At 44.5% G+C, this 14,861-nt stretch overlaps 1 protein-coding gene across 2 annotated transcripts in view; it reads right to left on the bottom strand.

Annotated features, from left to right (window-relative positions):
- Nucleotides 1-343: 343 nt before the first annotated feature.
- Nucleotides 344-14,861, bottom strand: part of Afg2a (AFG2 AAA ATPase homolog A) — a 262,839-nt gene continuing 248,321 nt past the window's right edge. For both annotated transcript variants that reach the window (XM_046459276.2, XM_058583966.1), the window contains one exon: nt 344-1,344. In XM_046459276.2, coding sequence (XP_046315232.1) covers nt 1,168-1,344 — 177 coding nt within the window. In that variant the 3' untranslated portion in view covers nt 344-1,167. The remainder of the gene's footprint in view (nt 1,345-14,861) is intronic.

Raw genomic sequence — 14,861 nt, 5'->3', positions numbered from 1 at the left:
CAAAGGGAGTTCCTCCCCAGGATCTGGAGAGGGTCTTTTCCATTCAGACAGTATGCACTGCAACTCCCCTGGCCCCCTCCTTAATTTTTTTTTTTTTTGAGACAGGGCCTGCTAAGTTGCTGAGGCTGGCCTCCAGCCTGTGGTCCTCCTGCCTCAGCTTTCCGAGTCGCTGGGATTACAGGTGTGCTCACTGACAAGTGTGTGATTTGGAGGCTAGTGAATTGCTTTCCAGGTTTCAAAGGGTCTTTATGAAGCATTAAAGTGTCCAGAAATCCTGAGGACATATAAATAGACACATAAATATAAAACATAGTTAGATGATACCATAATACAATATGAAGAGTACACTTCAAAAAAATTTATTTTTGAACAGAAAAGTTCACTTGTAACCTGAAAATACATATGAATTAAAACATTAATACTTTATATGTGATGTATTTATAGCATTTTAGGAAAAAAAATCAAGCCTACTGCTGTTCTGGGCTTAGAATGGCCTTACAATTATAAATTTTAACCCTTAAGATGGCACTGATTTGCATGAAACAAGTTCTTTGGTGGTGCTAGGGGCTGAACCAATGGCTTGGGCATGGATGGCAAGTGCTTCACTACGGCCCAGCCTTGACCTAACAAGACTCTTCTCTGCCACAGATGCAGGTGTGAGTTATAATGAGGACAACCATGCATTTGCAAACAAGGCCAGAGACACCTGGTGGCATCTGGATATTTCATTGGCTGGTCTTCCAAAAACAAAGCTCAGTATTTTCCACGATGCCTTCATCCACATACATTCCCTATCTTGTTGTTTGAGAGAGATGCCTAAGGTGGGACACTTAGGAGGGCATCAGAGTGAATTCTAGAGCAAGGAAATCATCTCAAGGGATGAACGAACGGACCAGGTCAAAAATGAAAAGGCTAAGTTTAAAACTTGGCATACATTTCCAGAGAAAACTAATGTAAACTCATATCCACAGATTTTTCAATGCATCCATACAATTCAAAACGTGTGTAAAGACTAAAGTCCCTCAGTTCAAGTGAAATTACTTCAAACAATTTATCTAGTAGGGATTTTTAAAAAAACACTTTTATGGCAAAATTAAAAAACAAAAAATAAGACAAAACCAATGTTTCTCTAGAAAGGAGTCTGGCTTAACGGATGTGGGGATTTTCTCAGAGTGTATGCAGCCCACTCTTCTCTTGATACTCTTCATAAAAGCGTCTCAGTGACTCAGGGATTCGCGGGGCCACAGTGCTCAAGGCTTGAGTAAAATGCCTTTTCATAATGCAGTTGGCTTTGATGTTTTCTTCCAGAGCCAGGAGAGCTGCCTCTCTGCAGACGGCTATGATCTGAAAATAAAAATACACACAAGGAGAGGAAAACAATCAACACTCTTTTTTCAGAAATGTGATATTCCAAATATTCATTCGTGATAACAAGCACGTTGCTAAAAATTTCTGCCAGTTATTCCACTCAAATTTTTAAAAGGATACAAAGTAACCATATCCAGTTTCCTGTTCCTTCCTTCATTCCAAAATAATGTAACAAGCACTTGGAATCAGGAGCACAAAGCTGTGTAAGATAAGGCACATGCGATCTTGCGTTTGCTCCTAACTGCAAAGGAAGGACTTACCACCCAGGCTTTTAGGGCGGGGTGGGGGTGGGGCGTGGGAGAGGTGGGGAGGAGGTGCTGCAGAGGAGGCTTGTTCACCAGCACACCTGTCACAGCCCAGACCTCCAGATCCTTTCAATTGGATGCATTCCAGCATGGAGAGGCGTTTCTTTCTGTGCATCTTTTAAAGGAGTTCCTAAATCTTGGGATATCAGAGAGGGCTGTCCACATTTACTCTGGAAAGCCACATTAGAACAGAGAAGCGAATTCTATTTATTCAGGGAGGAAAGCTGGAAAAACTGGATGCAGGGGGAGGAGAAAGTTGGTGGAGGAAGGCGGAAGGGAAGGTTTCCAGCTCCCTGGACCTGAGAAGGGAAGCAGGCTGACGCCAGCTTCACTCTGAAGGCTCACTGCTGTGGTGGAAGAGGCTGTGGCATAAAAGGCCATCTTGTGATTTTCAGGGCAGCAGGGAAAACAGTGATTGATATGGACTGCGCCCTCATATAGGTAAATGAAAGGCAGCTGAAACACATTTGTCCAGCCATTCAGCATCTCTCCTCTGTTTGTTCACTTACTGAAAAGAGCGCGTCTGCTTACGCTGGGCTAATGGCTGCCAAAGCAGTTTAGTGGCTTTTTAGGGGATTTAGCAGCATGTTTTGGGAGCTTTCAAAAAAAAAAAAAATCACGCATAGATTTAGGTGGCTTTGTCAAATGACGACAATGTAACTATTAGTTTGGGGCTCCATTAATGAGCACTGAAGTTAACCATGGTGGCTATGCATGTCAATGCTGTTCCCAAAAGAGTGGCTCCCGACTTGTAGGAAGGAAAAACAAAACCTCCAGGGATTAGTGAAACCACTTCACCACATGTTCTGGTGCAAAAAGAGTTCTTTTCAAAACAAGACTGTGAGAATTAATAAGCACAGCAAAAGCCGGGAAGTGCCCGCACGGTCAGCTGGCTGCGCAGTGGCCCCGCAGTGTTCTGACAAGACCCTGGGAACCTCCGAAAATGGAGGTGAAGGGGCCAAGTTGGGAGAGTCCCCCCCCAACTAAGCAGCACTTCTTCACCTGGGCAATAACTTGAAGCCACGGTTGCAGGGCTGAGGTCTGAATAATTGCATCCGGCTGGCGGCAGGCCCCCCAGGACAGGAGGGTGTTCACTAGGCAGCTCTCTCCAGGCTGCAGGGGTAGGGAAGCCACAATCCTCAGGCCAATGCCACTTCCTGCATGCTCACTAGCTGAGATGTACCTCAGAGAATACAGAGCCCAGCACCTAACAATTCCCGAGTACTTTCTATATATGCTAGATGGGAACTAACTACTGCACTAACTTGCTGTGTGGTGATGCCCAGGTTTTTGCACAATGCTCACAGGAGGTGTGAAGTGTTGGAAGTTGTCAAATGGAGCAGCCAGGCAAGCCCATGTGAAGTGCTGGTGGAGGGGTGTTGAGCAAGGAAGGAGAGAGACCCAAAGCCTGGTGAGTTCTGGGATTGGGCTTGCATGGCCAGATGGCAGGCAGCAGGCATTAAAGTGGGAGACTGAGAGATGACTGTGAAGGCACAAGAAGGTCGGTAAATGGAGGGAGCACAAGTGGCATGTCACTGAGGGAAGCCTAAAAGCCCATGCTTCCATCTTCTCCCTAAGTAATTCCTTTTGGAAAATCACTTACTTCGTTTGCACCTGTATCTGCAGATTTTTCTATAAGCTCTGCATTGAGTTTCATGGTACCTTCCTTGGTAGTAACACAGGGGGCTCTGGTGGTGAGACACACAGAGGAGTGTGGCCCCTTGAAAGGTAGCTGTTTGTTACATTGGAGCCTCTAGTGCATGCTAACATTCGAGAGCAATCCCTTACTATTTATTCCCAGTGGTGGCCTGACCTTCACAAACCATGCGATCCAAGCTGGGAGACTGAGTTTTGACTGGGAAATGCCTGGGCTACACAGGGATGAACTTTCCAGAGACAATGGAATCCTCACTTGTGGGCTGAATGTGAAGGCGCCTTCCTTGGCAGGGAAGGAGTATAGCTCCTGGCACTCCCTAGGGTGGCAGAGGGCCACCTGAGCTCAATACTTGCTTCAAGATACGCCACACCGGTTTGTTTATTGGAAATGCCCAAAAGAACAAGTCAGTTTGGCAATCCTCTCTGCTATTTTTCCATCATATTTACCTAGTAGTTTACAATCAGTAACTGCCAACTGCAAATAGGACCCTGTGGATCAGTCAGCACTGTGGTCTAGCTACTCTCTGCAGTGACTACACAGGCCAAGTGCAGATCCAGGGCTGTCTCGATGCACTCCTCCTGCCCTCAGGACCCAGCAGGGAAGGACATGGGTTACTTCCACATGTGCCCAGGATCAGAAGTACTGCCAGGAAGGCATAAGGGAAGTGCTTTGGTGTGGACAGAAGGAAGAAATTCCTGTTTTGTAAATGAAGTGTGAAGAACAGAATTTAGATACACACGGGTCTGTTAAGGACATCCTGACTAAAAAGAATAAAGTCAAGAAATTGCAAGGTGGGAAAAAAGAGACTAAGGATTATGCTCAACCAGCCTCAGAGCCAAAATGGAGAATTTTTTTTTTTTTTTAAAAAGGAGCAATGTTACAATCAAATATAACAAAAAATGACAATGACTCAAAGTCACATGAACCACAATGGCAGTGAAAGCTAGTCAAGGACAGTCAACTCTCAGTTCTGGAGCCTGCGAAGGCAGAGCAGGTACAGCTGCAAACCAAATCCACAAGTGGCTGATGCACAAGACCCGGCAGAGCGCAATTCCAAAGGTCCCTTTTGCTTTTATTCCTTCCTCATAACAGGGCTTCTTAGTAGAAATTCCAAAAGGAAAAAAATTAAGTGTTTCCAAACGTGCATCTTTCCCAAGTCTGGCCAGTACCCTGCAAGTACTTCTACTTCTGTTTCATACAATCGAGACTTTGCCAGCTGTACTTCAAGTTTGCTGACTGAAGATGAAGTCAGTTATAAAAACTGTTCAATACTGTGATTTACGTTTATCTCCAGCAATGTTCTTAATCTAGGCACTACTCTAGGTTCAGTTCTTTTGGCAAAAGTAATATAAATTAGAAATTCTAAGAATACAACCATGCCTGTGATAGTTTTGAAGGAGACTTCTTTAGGGGTCAAAAGTGTCACACAGGGACAGGATCTTCTTTGCCTCATTGTTATGGAAAACAACCGCACTGGGAGTGAGAAAGACTGTTTCTACAGAGCACACAGGGACCCCAGCTCAGCTCACCACCCTGTTAGGATCACATCCCAGACCAAGCAGGCCGGGGCCAGGCTGTTTCAGCCATGGGGGAATTCAGCTGATTTTCCCATAAGGGCACAGAAGAACTTCACTAAGATGTGGAGGTGAATACACAAATCTGAATCAGACTCCCTGGAGTATCAAACTAGTCTGTTTCTTTCTTAGCCCTCTGAGCTCTTTGACTTCTCTGGCAGAGAGCGTTTTAGAAGCCCTCCTCAAATCCCTTAACCATCCTGCACATCCTGCACATCCTCCAGCTGCAGCGGAGGTCATTTCCATGTGCTCCTCGATAACCGTCAGCAAGGTTGCTTTTGCCATTAAGCTGCAGAAGCAGACATGGCTTGGCTGAGTGTATATCCTTTCTCAGTTTTTACTAAACACTGGGTGGTCAAGCTTTTAGAACACATACATGCCTTGTGGTGAAGGTGAAAACATGACCTGTTTATGGAAAGGAGAAAATAAGACAAAAGGTGGCAGCGTGGGCCTGAGAGCTTGCTGCCAGAGCTGGACTCTTGACAAGCTTTTGTTCAGTGGCCATGACACCATTTCTTTGGTGCCAGCTTGCCACAAACTTTCCATTCATTCCTCAGTCCAAACAGATCTGACCATCAGACATCTGACAGAAATAAAAAACAAACAGGAACTCCATATGAAAGAGTCAGACATATCTGAGATGATTCCTAAGAGGCAGGAAAAGATTTCTATGAAATGTTTAGAAATCCTCAAAACAGAGTCCCTGAAAAAAATAGCAAATAATTATTTTCAAATGCAGAAAAAAGTAACTCTTCAATGGAGACAAAGGGACATGTGAGGATGGGTTTCCATGCTACGCCTGCCCCCTGGCAAAGGAGGGCCTCTGCAACAATACAGCAGTAACTGGATTACGAGAGACAGTCCTGCTGCGACCATGCGGGAGGCGACCCTGGGATGGGAGGCGACCCTGGGATGGGAGGCTCTTGACCACTGAACCTTGGGAAATCTAATTACTTCACGTTTAAATGCAAGAGGGCAAGAAAGGAAATTGTACAGAATTCGGAACACCATGAAGAGTCAGAACAATGTCATACTTCAGTGTGGAAAAAAACGAAACCTCTTCTCCATAGCTGCCGGCTCTTCCCCAGCCCACCAGATGAGAAGAGTTTGAACAGGTGGCCCAGCTTAGCGGAGGGAGAGCAGGCCCGCAGCGGAGGCTGAGAGCAGCACGGCTTGGTCTAAGCAGACAGCAGAGGTTTCTAAGGTGCAGTCAAGGCGAAGGCTGCCCGCCACGATGCCATCAGCAGAAGACCCTGCAATGCGGACTCTGTCCAAGTGTGCTCTCTCCTGCGCAGGACCTTCTTCTCAGTTCCACAGTAGTGCCAGCTTCTTTTTTGGTGCCTTGAGAGATTAGGAACCATTATAAAGTTTTATCACAGAACTTCCTCCTCTAAACAGGTCCTGGGGAACCTGCAGGTCCCTGCTCTTGGCTGGCTGCAAGCAGACTGTAGCAGTGACAACGGGAGAGTGTAGGCACAGTGGCACGTAAGCATGGAGAGAGGGGAGGCTGCTGCCAGTGCACCTGTGCACAGGGGGTCTAGGGGTTGCCCTCCTAACAGAGATGTTGAAGTTCTAACTTGACTTTTGCCAATAAACTACCTTGGCGATTATCATTATCCTCAAGATGGAGGGGTAACAGAGATTCTAATGCGGCTCATACAACCAACGAAAGTTCTGTTTGGTTCTGTCACCCTCCTGCCCCCCCTACCAGCAGGGACAGGGAGCTCTTGGATCTGTGAAGAAAATGAGGGCATCGATTTTAAACGTGCCAGAAGTGAAGTTTCTTGAATGGATGACATTAAGCAAGGAAAAGTAGCTCGTGATTGCTGGATTCATGCACCTACTTTTAACATGGCAGGCAATTTGAAAGTTATAGGAAACCACGGCTGCATGCTAGAGGCTGGGATTAAGAACACAAGGATTCGACCCTGGGCGCTTTCTGGCACAGCTGGGGCAAGGGTTCAGGAGGGGCGGAGCTGGAGGAGAGGGAGGCCCCGTGTCCTCTCAACTGCAGCTGCACACTGAATTCACACACTGGCAGAGATGCTGTCTCTGTGCTGCTCCTGCTGTTTGGCATGAAGAAAGCCCGCCTTCCAGCAAGGCTAATCTCAGTTTCTTTGTATTTCAAGTGTACTAAATAGCTTTGAAGAATCCACCAAAAGAAATAGGCTGCAGTGCTTTAAAAAGTCTGAGGTATTTTCAAGAAAGCGGTTTTGTTAACAGCGTCTTCTGTCTGAAACACCTGTGACCTGTTGAGCTTAATTGGGCTGCAGCTGGTGCTGGCTGGGATGCTGGGCCGAGGGCCTGGGGCTGGCATTGTGTTTGCCTGGCTCCCGCCCCTTGCTTTTCTTTTCACTCTCAGAGTCCTACGACCTCCCTCTCTGTGTGTCTGAGGGATTAGGAACCCAGGAGAGAGCCTATCCTGCTGCGCATGAGCAGCCAGTGCTGAAGAGGCTGCGTGGGGGAAGCCAGCAGAGGCCCCTCCCTTGGGGCGCACTGAGCCCTGCTCAAGATGGCCGAATGGCCTGGGGTGTGGAGATGTGACTTGAGAGCATACAGTAGGCACCTGGCAAATGAGAGCCAGATGGTCACAGGCACAGACAGTGAGAGCTGCCCCACACTGCCAAGAAGGCAGCTCGCAGAGCAAGGCCAGAAGGGGATTCAGAGGGAGGCCAGCAGTGCTTACCTAAATTGGTCCTTTAAAATGCCACTCATGGAAAACTGAGGGTGAGGTCAGAAGTGAGAACTTTGGAGAACAGATTTCAGATCTGAGGAACGACCCAACTAGTGCTCTTGGTCTGAATCCCCTTGCAAAACAAGCTTCAGGATCATTGATGCATCTGGGCTTATATTACAGTCACATGATCTCAAATGCCACACAGTATGAGGCCCCAAAATATAAAAAGTTCTCTGAAGACACATTCAAATCCAGTGACAGAGAAGGGGAAAAAAATGGGTTGCTTACTTTTGCTCAATAAAAGTCATTCTGAGGCCTTCAAAATATGTAGCTGCAGTGTTTAGTCTTCACTCCTGCTCACGTGCAGAAGCCTGGAATAGCTTATGCTTTTAAAAAATTTGTACACACATAGTGATTGTTCCAGAGAGCTTTTGGGATGAAAGGATCTTGAGTTCTGACATCTTATTTAATTGTTCCAGCATGTGGTTTCTACAACCATTTGCACCTGTGGGAAATTTAGGTGCTTTTAACTTCCCTTGAACCAAAACAAGGTAAAAAATAAGTACTTTAGCTTTGCAAAGAACACATCAACTGATGTGGAAACAGGGAGAACAGGACCCTGGTGGGGAAAGAGCCCCTTTTCATTCACTTACTCAAGAAATCTCTGTGACCAGCCTGTAGGTGTCAGACACTGGGTGGGGGCTGGGGCACAGCAGAGAGGAAGCAGAGAACAAGTGTGAAGCTCTGCCTCTTCCACACAGCCCTCCGAATTGGTATGCGTGCATCCGCGGAGGGCGTCCTGTAAGCCACCTCGCCACCGGCCATGCCTCTGGTTCTAGGGTTGTTTGTCGTATGGCATTTTCACTGCCCACACTCTGTCACACTGCAGCTGTGGAGACCTGAGTCCTTGTGTTCAGTGTCTGCCTCCCTCTCCAGACTAAGTTCCAAGAAGGCCCTGCAGCCTTGGTCTTGCTCTTTGTCAGGCACACTGTTAGCATGTTAGATAGAATGTAAACTAGTTTTTGCCTTTTAAACACACACCCCTTCTGCCAGAACAACTTCAACCAAGATACATGCCTACTAAAGACTAAAAGAGCTCAGAGGTGTTATTTGCAGGCCTTTGTTGGGCTGGCAACCAGCTATGGCCAGAAAGTGGGCAGACCCCTGAAGAGGCTCTGAACTCTGAATAAAGGCACTCAGCATGGGAGAGAGGACAGGAAGACAGAAGGATGTCCTGGGGAGAGGAAAGCAAGCCAAGCTCAGCTATCGGAGAGCTCTAGGATTCCTCCCCAACTCTGAAGGGCCTGACCCTCAATGCCAGGACTCTGGGAACTCCAGAGACACAGGCTGAGGAGGGGCAGGGCTGGGTAAGGGTGTTAGAGTATCAACATACCCTACTCCCTCACCTGTCAGTCATCTTCACTGTCAGGCCCCACACCTCGATCCACTGACAGATGTACATAGCAGCCTGCTTTGACACTCTGGCTCAGGATGCCCTGTGCAGTCCACTTCAGGATCCTGGTTTCTGAACACTTGCTGAGTGGTGTATTCTGTGGGGTTAGAGCTTTCTCCAGTCTTAATCTATAATGAGCCTTTACTTCCTTCCCATTTTCCAATCAGCTGCAGGTTGACCTGGGCTGACCTGCAAGCTTCCTTGGCACCCCTAAAAACTTAGTATTTAGTGTCAATGGCTATTTGTGATAAACAGAAAAAAGTGACTCGCCCATCAGTAGCTAAGGATATGTGAAGACAGGTCCTGGTGAGCACACACCAGGGAGGTTATTTATCCTACACTTATTTTATGGACGTCATTCTCAACAACAGTTGTATTATTTCTCAGAGAAGGGAAGGCTCTTTCCCTGCCTCTAGCATATATATATATATATATATATATATATATATATATATATATATATATATATATATAGTGGATGTAAATTAAATGGCAGCACACCATCACCATCAAATAAGATATTCTGAAAAAGCCCAGAATATTCTCACATGTCTTCTTTATTTTTGCATTTCTGAGGTGTTTTCCACTGGTTGGTAATGCTTATGTTGTTTACAAGCCATTGATTGAGAAGCTGACATTACATTATTTTGTTTTAAATTCAAATAATTATAAAGTGGCATTGTCTCATCTGTTAGATGAACTGGCTGCTACTCATGTTTCACCAATTCTGTTTATTTGATTGTCCACATGGAAACATTCTTAATGTGCAGCCTACAGATGCCCAGATGAATCTAAGAACACAACAGATACCTATGGAAACATAAACCTGTGGATACACGTTTGTATTTTTCTAGACAGAGGGTTCAAAACTTTCATCACAATCTTTAAGCGAAGAGCTACTGCTCTAGTAACCATATTCCAAATCTTCTAAATCCTATAGATGCCTTCCCATTTCCCCTTTCCAGATGCCTCAGGCTGGCACACAACTGGCCTGCACTTGCCACACTGGGGGGTCCAGGAAACACACGGAACTGCCTGCAGCATGCTAGAGGAGGGAAGTCTTTACTTTCTAAGGCCTCTTACATCCCAGAGAATTGACAGTTGCCCCTGAGTGTAACTAAATACTTATTTACATCTTTATTGAAATGTAGAGGAACCTAAAGACTTACATCTTAGTTTTATCAAAACAAACAAAAAATGAGCTTGGCAATAAGGCACTCTGAGTGCAAATTTAGGCACACCAGTAAAGAAATGCAAAACCTGAGTTCTCAAGATCAGATCAGAGTTCACAAGTGGCACATATTAATGTGTGTGATTTGAGTGAACCCATGAGTGAATTTTTGATGTTTGATAATAGCACTACATGCTGGGTATTTGCAAACTGCAGGAGTAGATTCCTTATCTGCAAAATTATATGGACTGTTGACTTTTAAGGAGTGAAACAAAAGGAGAAAAGGATACGGAAAATCTGATTTTACTGATTTGAAAGCTAACAGTGAGATCCAGCTCTTGTTTTTAACAAGAAGATTATATATGCGACGCAACTTAAAAGGTGGCAAATACTTGCAAAAGCTCTATAGGGTATTTCTGTGCCCAGGCTAGGGTGAGAATAAAGATGATGCAGGTTTTAAAGGCCTGAGCCCAAATATTTCTATTTTCTCTTCTGACAATTAAGTCCATTATCAAACCTAAACACCTCTTTGTTAACTACTGTTATTCTACTTTGCAAGAAGGCTAATAAGCAAACAAGTTCTGTGTCAAGTTCAGCAAAAAGAAAAGCCAGAAAGCCTTCTAAAAACAGACATGAAAATATCTGTTAAGCCTAAACTAAAAATTAGGATAAAGGCCATATGGACAGTCCACAGATGTGGAAAGGGCTGCAGAAAAAGAATGGTGAGAGAGAGTGGGGCTACTGGCTGACAATGGATGACGCATGCTCCAAAAAAATTAAAAAGTATGTGATATGTTTAGATATGTATTAAATATAATTAAATGTATTAAAATATATTAAATATATGCTTAAAAGATATATTTAAATTATCACTTGGTGAGGCTGTTTGGTATTGGAAATGCAGTAATTGGTATCTTTGACAAGCTAATTGTGAATTTTTTTTTTGTGGGGGGGGGGGGGCAGGATACCAGGAATTGAACTCAGGGGCACTTGACTACTGAGCCACATCCCCAGCCCTGTTTTGAATTTTATTTAGAGTCAGGGTCTCACTGAGTTGCTTACTGCCTCACCATTGCTGAGGCTGGCTTTGAACTTGGGATTCCCCTGCCTCAGCCTCCAGAGCCATTGGGACTATAGGTGTGCGCCACAGTGCCTGGCGTAATGGTAAATTTTTTTAAAGGACAGATTATCCAGTTTTAAAAATCTTGGGGCTGGAGTTGTGACTCAGCAGTAGAGCGCTCACCTAGCATGTTGGAGGCCCTGGGTTCAATTCTCAGCACCACATAAAAATAAATAAAACAGAGGTACTGTATTCAACTACAACTAAAAAATACATATTTAAAAAACCCTAAAGTCATAAAATCAAGTAAATCTGAGTATATATGTATATATGCATGTATGTATGCTCACCTATACATGTTTAATAAATTTTAGGACTATATCATACATTTTACATTATTTTAAACTAGGCAAGCTTTTCTCACATTTCTAACCATTAAAAAATGCACAGTTGGAAAGAAACTAATAGATATTTCTATTGAGCAGAATTTTTTTACACAGAGCCTTGAGTCAGCTGGGCACGAGGGGTCACCATAGAACGGAAACAGCTCTGAGATCTCTCAGTCAATGTGTTCCCTATTATGAAAGGTAAAGGACTCACATGAAAGTGCCCTCTGATGTTGTCAAGAGGAGGAGATGCAAGCAGGGTGCCCAGGTTTCCTCTCATAGAGGAACCTTCTCATCTGGAGATCAAATGGCTAGCCTAGAGATTGCGAGGCTTTTGCAACACACATCTCCATTTTAGTATGCTGGCATCTGACAGGAGGCAAACCCAGGCTACCGTCAACTGGGTATGCTGAGGATCTCTTCTGCACGTTTCCTGACTACAATGGATAAGGCGAGAGCCAGCAGAAGCCTGAAGCACGGATCCTGCCCCACCCCCAATTCCATTCTCTTTGAAATAACATGTCTACATCCACACATGTACACACACACACACACGTGTAGACACAAATCCTTTCACAAGACACATAACCTAAACTACTGTACTGGAGTATGACACACACATTACCACCCTCAGCTTCAAGACCCAGCATTTGTGAATTTTTACAAATCAAGTGGCCTGCTAAGATCCCATCAGTCTGGCAACAATCCAGCCTAGCTATACCTTTAACAAAAGAGTTCTGCAATAAAACAGGATTTTACATGCTGAAACAAAATATTTTAAAATATCTTTTTGATGACTGCTCATTTTAGCAGTATAGAATCTGAAACCCACAGACATACACAAATGTTGTTACCATGAAAGATTATGTTAAGTTTTGGGTTAACCTCAGAATCATTAAATTTTTATATCAATCTTTTAATGAATACTTTTGATTTGTTTTCCTTCACGAGAAATCCAAGTCCTGAAAAGCCTTTAAGGCTCCATATCCTTTAATTGCCATGGCAAACACCAGGATAACTCAGCAAGAGGGACTCAGGAGAGTTTACACAGTACGTTTGTGAACGCCTCTGAGCCAGGTCGACCAGTTTCTGACTTAGCTTTTCTTATTTCTCCAAATACATGCAGTCAGCTGGGACATCTGCTAAACAGGAGGGCTCAATTGCTAGGGATAAAAATCCAATTTGAATAAAAAAGGGGAATTTATTCTAATGATATAATTGGGTCTAACAGAACCTAAGGACAGGAGTGAGGTTGCGCATCCTCTGTGGACCAAGCAGCAGCAGAATCCAGAATGCTATGTTGCCAGCAGGGGTTTGAACTCCTGGGTTCAAACCACCTTCCTGCCTCCACTTCCAAGCGGCTGGGATTGCTGGAGCATGTCACTGTGTTTGGGTCTTTCCATAATTCTGTTTCTCTATTTTGGTTTTACTCCTCTTTCACTATAGAGTGAGTAACTTTTTTTTTTTTTTTTTGAGGGTGGCTTACCAGGGATTGAACTCAGGGGTGCTTTACCACTGAGCCATATCCCCAGCCGTTCTTTTCATATTTTATTTAGAGATACGGTTTTGCTGAGTTGCTTAGGGCCTTGATGAATTGCTGAGGCAGGCTTTGAACTCGAGATCAACCTGCCTCAGCTTCCTGAGCCGCTGGGATTTCAGGAGTGCACCAACACACTGGGCTAGAGCGAGCACTTTTCCCATGTGGTAAAAAAACATGACCGTGCACGATTCCTGTATTTTAAAGCTCACAGCTTTAGACATGAGAAAGTCCTCATTTAATCAGTCCCAGTGACTAAATTCCTTTGGAGTCTGTCTTGGTTCAGTCACTTGATGAGGAAAGGGTACAGGTGACAGGGTCAAACTGAATTAGGTCATTTCCTCTGTGTGTGTGTGTGTGATCTCACACAGGTGTTACAACAACCGTCGTTTCTGGGTGGAGAAGGCATGGCCTCAGCAGGGCTGGACAGGTGATCTGAGACAGGCCCATGTTGGTTGGTGGGGGGAGAAGATGGAACCGCTGCTTTCTCTCCTTTTCTGTGTACACCTCAATGTGTGTTGCTTATAAACTACTTTGTCTCAAATATGGTTTTGGTTACACCTGCCTCAAAATGTGTGTATTACACACTGATGACAGCCTGCTGCAAAGGTGCCACTTGGGGTCCATGCCCGGCAGCGCATACTTCCAAAGACCAGGGTTGGGCCTACTGCCAGTCGTGTACCATGCTGCTCACCTGAGGCCAAGATAACGTTTCAGGCTGTCCACCTGGTTTCCAGGCCACAGGTATTACCCAAAGCCTCAAGGGCCACCAAGCAACTTTGAAAATTATGGAATCTTTAGAAGAAAAAAAAATCAGATTATTCTTTTTGAATAAATAACAATAATAGGTCATGGGCAAAGTTAGAAGCATTTTGTGTTAAATTCATTCGTTTTCTTGGCACCCAGAGAAGTCTCAATGAAAGAGAGAAAAAGCAAACAAAAAACTTTTTTTTTTTTTTTTGAGGGGAGAGGAGGGTCATGAATAGCAAATGGATTAAAAAGGTCAGATCTGGAGTTGCTCAGTTTGGAAGTTTATGGAAATTTTATTTGGAGACAGTCCCTAAATTCAATTAAAATTGTGCATGTAACTGGAAAGGCATGTTGACAGGGCTTAAGAAGAGAAATGAAGTGGCCACACTGCATGCTGGGAAGACTGACTTCCTTCTGTAATTCAGAGTGGCTGAAAGGCAATTTGAAGTGTCTTTCACAACAGCTCCATCCCACTTAGAAATTGGTCCAATTCTTTCGCAAAAAGAGAAGACAGGGAAGGTGGAGAAGATGGACACTTGGGTGAACAGTAGGGGAACAATACTTCCGGATGAAATGTTGCTTTAACCATACAACACATATAACGTGAGGGAGCAGGAGAGGGCAAACTCGCTCACCTTCCTCCCAGCTTGAACAGTGCTGGACTCAGGGCTGATCCTGCTCACCTACACTCACGCCTCAGCTCCAGCACTGCACAGAAATTTTTTGAAGCAAATCCCATAATCATAATATTTAGTCACCCTATATTTGAGTAGATTATCTCTAAAAGAATGCTTTTTTTTAAACAAAAAGGGCAGAACCATACATCTTTACTCCATATTAAAAACAGCAATAATCCTTTAATCTTATCACTACTTAGCCAGGGCCAACACTTTTCAGCAGTCCTAAGTGAATGGCAGCTGGTT

The sequence above is a fragment of the Marmota monax genome, unplaced genomic scaffold (genome assembly GCF_021218885.2).
Source record: "Marmota monax isolate L192 unplaced genomic scaffold, Marmota_monax_Labrador192_F-V1.1 WCK01_AAM20220418_F8-fsc00361, whole genome shotgun sequence".
NCBI classification, from domain to species: Eukaryota; Metazoa; Chordata; class Mammalia; order Rodentia; family Sciuridae; genus Marmota; species Marmota monax.
This window is presented reverse-complemented; position numbering and strand designations above follow the sequence as displayed.